Raw genomic sequence first — 8,953 nt, 5'->3', positions numbered from 1 at the left:
GCTAAAGGATGCCGCCTCGCAGGGCTCTTCCTAGGAGGATTCAGTGAGCATGGCACTTCCTAGCTGGACCAGCACCTCCGATTTCGCGTTGTGCTCCTTCTTGGCCGTGATGGATATCACCACTCGAGCGGTCTGCTAGGTGCGGACAAATGAATTGACCGGTGCCCGGAAACACAAGCTACCCAAGACTGGTACACTACGACATGGTATTGGGTGCACACTATAGAATAGCAGGATCGTCCTCGCCTATACTCAAGTTCGTGGACTAGGTGAAATCGAGTTCTTGGCCCAGATCAGTACACGTATCGACGTCTATATACGCTTGCTAGACAGGAATTAGACCACTGAGCAGCATGCGAAGCTCTTCCGCACGATTGAGGTAGTGGCTATTAGGTGATATACAACGGCGGGCCTCGGCGTAGAGCTCAACTGAGGAAGCAGGCTCCGTCTGAGGCTTCAGTTGTCCACAGAGGGGAAGACGGTTGTGCGCGATGCCGCGAGATCGGTCTGAAGCAGACTATAATACAGAGGCGCCGGTCAGACCTCGAATCAGGACTGTGTCACCGCAGGAACCGTGTCCGGAGCCAGTAACGCGTGTGAGTGCCTCCGGAACCAAGACCAGAGTCACAATCACGAACGCCAAAGATGCGAAGCCTGGACGCACTCGAAGTCCGATCTATGTGCCTCATTCCTCTGGCAGCCGTCGTCCAGCGCGCTCCAGCTATAATCGAGTATATACTCTTCCACGAAACCGGACATCCGAGACTACCGCTGACGACCGCTTGACTAGAGAATACGAGTCTAAGGGACGTGAAGGAGACGATCAAGAGCGATATGATTCTGAAGATGAAGAACTGCTTCCTGACCTTGATGGTGAACTCTCAGGATTGAACTTCGACTTCACATTCTCGGCTTCTGGTGAGAAGACAAATAGCGACTCATCTGATGTGAACCCCACGGTTGCGTCAGCTCTTGGTAGTGCACTGGGAGGAGCAATAGCAGAGACTGCCATTGAGCGCTCAACATGGTTGGGCACCGCGCTTGATGAGTGGTCCTTCGGCGCAGAGCTCTTCGTGTCTTCGTCAAGATCTACAAAGAGGAAGCCGGCAATACGTTGGCTTCATTTGGAGAGAAGTCTGATGACTTTTGAGGAATTTGTCGCTGTTACTCGCTCAGCCATGGATTGTCCGCAAGAAGACAAACGGCATGTCGAAGGGGTGCTCTTGAAAGCGCAAAAGGAACACGAAATGCAACGACAGCGTGGGCGTGAAATGGAGCCGTTCTGCATCGGTGATGTGGACTACCAAGATGCAGGCCCACAAGAAATGCGAACATCGTCTATCTGCTTCTTGAGCTTTCCCAGCTTTTCTCTTGAGCAGGGTTCCGGCGACCGCATTAAAGCTCTCCCATTTGGCTCACCAGAGCACCCGTCGACGCCCCTGGTGCAAGTACAAACCCGCACGGCCAATGAAAGACGCGAGCTAGCTCAAGCCATCGCTAGCCTATCAACTACGAAGAAAGGAGCATACTTACATGTTGCTAATGTCTGGTGCCTCATAGTAAACGAAGCACTCATCATAACCTGCAGCAAAGCCTCCCTCAAAGAGCTTCAACAGGACGCGATCATCCATTCTCCGGCTGAAGATGGAGGTAGTTACACAATTGTCAAAGTTGGAAGTGCTCGGAGCTGGCAAATTCCTCGAAGCCTATCCCTCTCTCTGCCATCAACAGTTTCATATTTCACCGATAATTTGTCAGAGATGATGGGATTTGACCCTGATGCGGTGTTTATGCGGCAGACCCGAGTCCTGGACTCCGTTACATGGCAAGGCGCGTTGAGTCATGATACTCGATCTAATGTCGAGATCCGTCTTGAAAAGCCGGTGAACTCCAATCTGAAAGCCAACATGGCAAAGACCATGCAGGAAGCGCGAGAGGCGTTTTGCCCGGTCTCTGAGAAATATCAGCCTGGAATAACATCAACTCCCAGCGACGAGAAAGAGTCGACTGTCAGCTCGATACAGGTGACTGGGTCTCGCACGAAATTTGCTGAGGCAGCAGAAATTGGGCACATTAAGATTTTCTTATACGCCAGTAATGAGTCAAATGCAACATTGTCCCAGGTCTCGGATGCAATGAGCAACACACTTGCAGAAAACATCCAATCTGCTTTGAAGGATAGTTACGCTACATGCCCAGAAGCCTCCCGCGCGGATGTCCAGGCATGGCTGGCCACTTTTGCAGGCGATACCAGCTTCAAATCTCCCCAATCTGGCACCGCGATAGGTAAGACTCTGGCATCTAGGAAGGAATGGATTGCCTTGCTGTCGGAGTACGTCTTTGGCTTCTTCTTCCCCCTCGACTTCGACCACTTGTTGACAAGAAAATTCTGGGGCGCCCTTGAAAATCTTCTTCAAGCTACTACCTTCTATGGACATGGTGCCGAGGATGTGGAATACGATCGCCAAATGGCAGGAGAATTCCTAGCACTGCTCCTCAAGGACCTTGTTCCCTATATTGCGTCATTGTCGAAGGCTTTCTACGGTCATGAAAGCAAAACTCCGTGTGCACCAGATCACTTCTTCAGGGCTTGGCTGCACATCATTTCTGCGTTCGTACTCGCATCAGAAATCAAGTTTAAGAGGAGTCGTCGGAGGGCTTGGAGAATGCCTCTTGAACAGCTCATATCTGCTGGGAAACAGCTCGAGGGTGGCGAGCGTGCTATCACAATTACCCTCAGGAACGGTGTGGACATTTCGAAGTATGAAGTGTGCTCGTCTAGAGGCCTTGTTGCCCTGGTTCTTGATCGTCTCAGCAATGACTTGATTCACCGCGGTCCCAATGTATCGCAGGTCTATGCTGATTATTGCCAACAATTGGTAAGCCATCCGAATGCCGCTTGACATGCCGTCGCTAACGATGTTGCCAGGAAGCAAAGATGCTGGGCGACCCCCTCAATCGTTCTCACCAAGTGACGATCCGAGCCCTTCATCAGGAACTGGAAGCCGTGACAAGCACTCTCACATCGCAGTTAGATGTTGTCAACGTGTTCGAAAGGACAAATCAGCAGCTTGATGGTGGTACTGAGCTGCCGAATCTGCAAATCGTGCGTGAGAACCGACAGGACGATCTCATTGCGCAAACGAAGGCTACAATCAGCTCTCGCATCGACCAATTCAAAGCGCTGCAAAATCGAACCACAGACCTCGGGGACTGGCACTTAGCCGAGATCGACACCAACAAAGATCGCCAGGAGGCTGCTATCATGGTCTTCACAGTCGTCACCTTGATCTTTCTCCCCCTGTCATTCGTGGCAAGCGTTTTTGGCATGAGCACCAGCGATATTCGCGATATGAGCCAGGGCCAGTGGCTGTACTGGGCAGTCGCTATTCCCGTGACGGTCGTGGTCGCTGGTGGTAGTCTGTGGTGGACGGGTATGTTTGGTGACTTGGGTGCGTGGCTGTCAAGACCTGCGACCAGCTTGAGATCCGAGTCCCTGTCGCCGCGAGGCAAGAACAAAGCGGTGGCGCCAGAAGTTCGTGAGGCGCCTACTAGGCTGCCACCTGCTGCATCCAGGCGCAGAACGACTTATCCGGTCAAACGTGGGTAGGAGTATGGTTAGCGAGTCTACAGTGCATCTCACAGATAGCTTACGTAATTGCTCCGATGCTTCGCCCGCTTTTCTGCCCCTCAATTCGCACGCCTGGGGAATTCACATATTCTTCTGCACACGTGACGCCGCCGATGGAAGCGAGGTCGACATCAATTGGGGTGTTGTCGGCATGCATGCTGGCTTGGCAAGATGGTGACGTAGGCGGCTACTGTACCAGAAATCTTGGACAGCGAAGACAAGGTGCAAGCGACAATATTAATGGCACCACCGACTCTTCACCCGCAACCAACATCGTCCTAGACATTGTTTGTGAGTGAGAAAGTGCCAAGCGCCGGGCCGTCGCACACAAACACAACAACAGCGTGCGCTTCACTCCAGACATATTAAGCGCCTCGCTGGAAGTGAAACGTCTCGGTGGCGCGGTCTGCCGCATGACGTGCACGAGCTGCTCCATTGGCTGCTTCTACTCCTCGCGTCGCGACTCCTTGGAAACTTTGACATACACTTCGACAATCCGACGGCAGCAGGTTTGCCTCGTACGCCGACAGTGACAGTACGGTAGCTGTGCTTTGCTACCAGCTTCACTGCATGGCCAGACAGCCTTCACCACTCCTGCATCCACCACCGCCGCCGATAGCCTTCATGACCCTACGATAACACCTCCTGCGACAATCTTGCCGTGTTCGCCGTCGACTTCCATCGCCCAACACCGCCGCCAACATGTCCAGTCCACCGGCGCCCTCCTGCTCCGCTGGCGGAGGTGTATTGGGCCTGCTGAGCTGCGGATCCGGGCAGGCTTCGCAGAGGGAGGGTCAAACCGTCAACACGCTAGCAGCATCATTGGTGTCCGCCTTTGCCTCACTAGGAATCCAGGTTCTGGTGTTTATGCTGCTGCGTTTGCGCCTCTCCAGGATATATCGGCCCAAGTCATATCTGGTCCCTGAGCGAGAACGAGTCGCGGCACCTCCTGGAGGTCTTGTAGGATGGCTCTATCCACTGTTCACAACCACAAATCTGGGCTTGATTCAGAAATGCGGCCTTGACGCATACTTCTTTTTGCGCTTCCTGCGAATGCTGCTGAAGATCTTCTTTCCCGCCACTTTACTGGCTTTGCCAATCCTGCTACCGGTCAATCACAATGGAGGCGGGACCGCGAAAGGACTGGACAAGTACTCTATCTCGAATATTGCACCTAAAAACAGTGACCGACTGTGGGCGCATCTTTTCCTTGGCATTATCTTCATTCTATGGACTTTCTACGTCGTGTTCAAAGAATTACGAGGTTACATTCGCGTGCGTCAAGCATTCTTGACGAGTCCTCAGCACAGAATCCGCGCGTCTGCCACTACCGTGCTTGTTACTGGCATTCCACGCAAATGGCTGACCATGGAAGCTCTATCTGGGCTATACGATGTGTTTCCTGGCGGAATCAGGAACATCTGGATCAATCGCAACTTCGATGACCTGAATGACAAGGTTAAGTACCGCGACAAGATTGCGAGGAATTTGGAAGATGCTGAGACTGTTCTGATCAAGAACTGCCGCAAGAAGCACATCGAGGCCGAACAAAAGAAGGCCAAGGAAGATGGGAAGAAAAAATCAAAGAAAGAGAAGCTGCAAGACGAGGCAGAAGAAGACGCTGCAGCAGAACGCATGGCTCAAAGTGAAGGTGTCAGTGCTGGAGAAAACCACGAGCTCTCTCAAGATCTGAAGGACACACTGAAGGAGGAAGAGCAACACCAAGCGGACTCTGACAAACGCAGGCGGAATCCATTGGGTCTTGTCGGAGATAGCGTCAATGCCGTTGGCCATGGCTTTAAGGACGTCGGCAAAGGCATTAGCAAATTCGGCGATAGAGTCGTCGGCGGTGTCGATAATGGCTTCCACAAGGCTGGAGATGACTTAAACATCGCTACACGCCGCGCCAATGCTGGTGGTGGATTCTCTCTTGACGATGATCTGTATCGAACCACGTCGACTAATGACGCGGGGGCGAAGAAAGCACCACTCCAGGAAGCACGGACAAAGCTCGATGCGATGCACCGTAATAGAGAAGATGGCGCAGAGCAGCCATTAACGGGCGATACGAAACCGCGAACGACTAGGCATCCCTTTGCAGCCTTGCCGAACCCTGTTGATGGGGAATCGCATGATAGTGATAGGACGCTAGACGTGCGCGACGTTCACACGACACGTCCCGCGGGAGATACAAGGCCCAAGTCCAGCTTGCAAATCGAAGAGCCTGCACATCATAAAGGCAATCGAAAGTCATGGAACATCTTCAAGAACAACGACGAATCCCTGGCAATGCACTCTCCACAACCTCACACAGCCGAGGATGATGACGAGTTCCCACTTCACGGTGATGCAGAGCAAAAAGAGCCCGAAGCCAAAGACAAGCAGAAGTCCAAGAGCTTCATGCAGAAGCTCGCTTTCTGGAAGAAGAATAATGATGAAGAGGACGAAGACAAAGACGAATACCCCAATGCCATCGACAAGAAATGGGACGAAGACCAAGACGAAGAACCGTACTGGAGGAGGTATCTGGAGCCAAAAGACCGTGAAACCATCCGACTACCGCTTTTTTGCCCAACTTGGTTCCCTAGCATTCCACTAATAGGCAAAAAAGTAGATCGCATCTACCATCTTCGACGGGAGCTGGCACGCCTGAATCTGGAAATCGAAGAGGATCAGAAGGACATCGAGAAGTTTCCGTACATGAACTCTGCATTCATCCAGTTCAATCACCAGGTGGCTGCACACATGTGCTGTCAGTCTCTCAGTCATCACATTCCCCAGCACATGGCGCCCCGGCTCGTCGAGATTAGCCCTGAAGATGTGATCTGGGACAATATGTCTGTGAAGTGGTGGGAACGCTACTTGCGAACTGGCTTGATCTTGCTGATTTCCGCCGGCCTCATTTTGCTCTTCGCCATTCCCGTCGCCTTTACCTCTTTGCTCAACAAGGTTAGCCAACTTGCTTCATACATCTCTTGGCTGGAATGGCTCACCACACTTCCGGACGTTGTTATCTCTATCATTCAGGGTGTCCTGCCACCAGTTCTGCTGAGTCTGATTCTGTTGCTTGTCCCGATCATCTTCCGTCTCTTGATCAAGCAACAGGGAGTGCCCACCGGCAACGATAGAGAGCGAGGGGTCCAGAGTTGGTACTTCGCATTCTTGTTCATTCAGGTGTTCTTGGTCGTCACCATTTCCGGAGGCCTGATCGCAATCTTTCAAGCTCTTGCGGACAATCCTACCAGCATTGTTACAGAAGTGGCCAGCAACATCCCAACGGCATCCAACTACTTCTTCTCATATCTTACTGTCCAGGCACTTTCCAACTCAGCAAGTGCTCTCCTGCAACTTGGCAGCCTCTTCGGGTGGTTCATACTTGCTCCAATTCTGGATTCGACTGCACGACAGAAATGGACGAGACAGACCAGCCTCCAGTACGTTACGTGGGGTACCTTCTTCCCACCTTTCACCAACTTTGCGGTCATTGGCATCATCTACTCAATAGTATCACCCCTTATCCTGGTGTTCATGATCTTCATCTTCGCACTGTTCTGGATTGTTTACCGCTACAACGTGTTGTTTGTCTACCAATTCAAGCATGATACAGGCGGTCTGCTCTTTCCAGTGGCCATCAATCAGCTATTCACCGGCATTTATTTCCTGGAAATCGCCATGATCGGATACTTCTTCACTTTGCAATACAAGGGAGAAGTCGTGTGCTTGCCACAAGCAATCATCATGATTGTCATGCTGGTGCTCACCGTGGTTTTCCAATGGTTAACGAATATGTCATTCAAGCCACTATTCCAATACCTGCCGATCACATTGGAAGATGAAGCAGTAATCAGAGATGAGCAGTTCGCAAAGGCACAAGAAAGCAAATTTGCGCCACTCAACGAAAGTGGTAACGACGAACGAGACGTACAGGATATGCTCGAGGATCGTGAACACGCTGAAGAAGATGCAGATCGTGCCGCCATAGATGAGGAGAAGCGTGCCATTGCCCAAAGGAGGAGCCACACACCTGGCTCCACACACTCTCCAGATGCACGACGCACATCTGGATCAGCTCATTCTGCAAGGCCAGGTAGCCACTGGGCTAAGAAGTCAGAGGCCAAGCCTGTCTGGGGAACTGAGTTGTGGAAGAAAGCGGCGCCGGAGGCAGTTGCTCGCCTTCGTTACCTCGCTGACGGCAAGCGTGTGAATGAGAAGAAGACAGATGCAGAAGCTCAACACACGGTTGGAGATGTGCTCTTCTCCGGTTACGCAGATGAGCTCGAAGATTTGACGCCAGACGAGCGCGATTTGTTGGTTCGTTATGCCTTCCAGCACAGCGCGCTTCGTGCTCGGCGTCCGGTCGTATGGATCCCTCGCGATCAACTTGGTGTAAGCGATGACGAGATCAAGAGAGCCAAGAAGATGAGTACAGTGAGCATCGACGGGCAAAACCGAACAAATATTTGGATGAGTAACGAGGGCACGGCTTTGGATGGAAAGGGTCGTGTAGTCTTCAGACGCAGTCCACCTGATTTCAGCAATGTGGATCTCATCGCGTTGTGAGGAACCCAGCACAGCATGGAACACCTGCATAATTTCTGGTGTTGCATTCTTTACCAAGCGTTTCATCGATCTCGGCGTTTTAGCATTTGGCGGAGTTCGATACCCTTGGGCATTTCGGTAGCAGAAATTCTCACCAGGTGTGAGGCTTCCGTATTACAGATATGAATGAACATTGAGAAACATTTCGATTCCTGCCTCGCATGCAGAGGCACGTCTTTGAATTCCCCTCACCTTCCTGTCATATATATCATCCAAAGCTTTGCTATACATTAACGCGCTGGGTAGACTGACGCCTATGCTAACATCAAGTGCTATGACTTTTTCTATTCGACTGTGCGCGTTACCCTCGTCATCGTCGCCTGTGTTTCGAATTCTGTTCGTTGAGCTTGCTCAGTCGTATTTATGCTGTGGAAGCAGTATCGACTGGCTAGCTAAACACATCCTTCGCCTTCTAACTCACTTCCAATCCAGTAGGAGCACATTGATACAGGCAAGTCGAGATCTTTTCAATGTTGACGTTGTTCTCTCTTTAGCAATTGATGGCACCACACAGCACGAGAATCCAGATACCGGTGTTCCTGTGCAAATTGTGCAACGGCGTTGCGCGACTTGGTGAAAGACTTCGGCAATGCTGAAGAAGAGTTGAGTTGAGGGATGATGTTTGTGGGCCATTGCAAGTTGCAGGGATCGGCAACCGAAGTGGGATGAGAGAGGGGCACAATTCAGATCGAATCCCTTGCTGAGAAGTCTCAATTTTACAAA

At 51.6% G+C, this 8,953-nt stretch overlaps 2 protein-coding genes across 2 annotated transcripts; both read left to right on the top strand.

Moving 5' to 3' along the window:
- Window positions 1–491: 491 nt before the first annotated feature.
- On the top strand, window positions 492–3,674 carry MYCFIDRAFT_213846 (uncharacterized protein; the record flags this gene model as incomplete). The annotated part of the gene is made up of 2 exons (XM_007924831.1): window positions 492–2,879; window positions 2,930–3,674. The coding sequence occupies 2 exons, from the start codon at window positions 492–494 to the stop codon at window positions 3,608–3,610; spliced, it is 3,069 nt and encodes a 1,022-aa protein (XP_007923022.1). The 3' UTR covers window positions 3,611–3,674.
- Window positions 3,675–4,396: 722 nt separating this feature from the next.
- Window positions 4,397–8,191, top strand: MYCFIDRAFT_114224 (uncharacterized protein; the record flags this gene model as incomplete). Its single annotated transcript, XM_007924830.2, has 3 exons — window positions 4,397–5,574; window positions 5,776–7,795; window positions 7,844–8,191. Coding segments are annotated over 3 exons (3,546 nt in total), but the record flags the coding sequence as incomplete, so codon positions are not given.
- Window positions 8,192–8,953: the final 762 nt, after the last annotated feature.

This window comes from Pseudocercospora fijiensis (genome assembly GCF_000340215.1).
Source record: "Pseudocercospora fijiensis CIRAD86 unplaced genomic scaffold MYCFIscaffold_2, whole genome shotgun sequence".
NCBI lineage: Eukaryota > Fungi > Ascomycota > Dothideomycetes > Mycosphaerellales > Mycosphaerellaceae > Pseudocercospora > Pseudocercospora fijiensis.
Note: the sequence above shows the minus strand (reverse complement) of the source record. Positions and strands in the feature narration are given on the sequence as shown.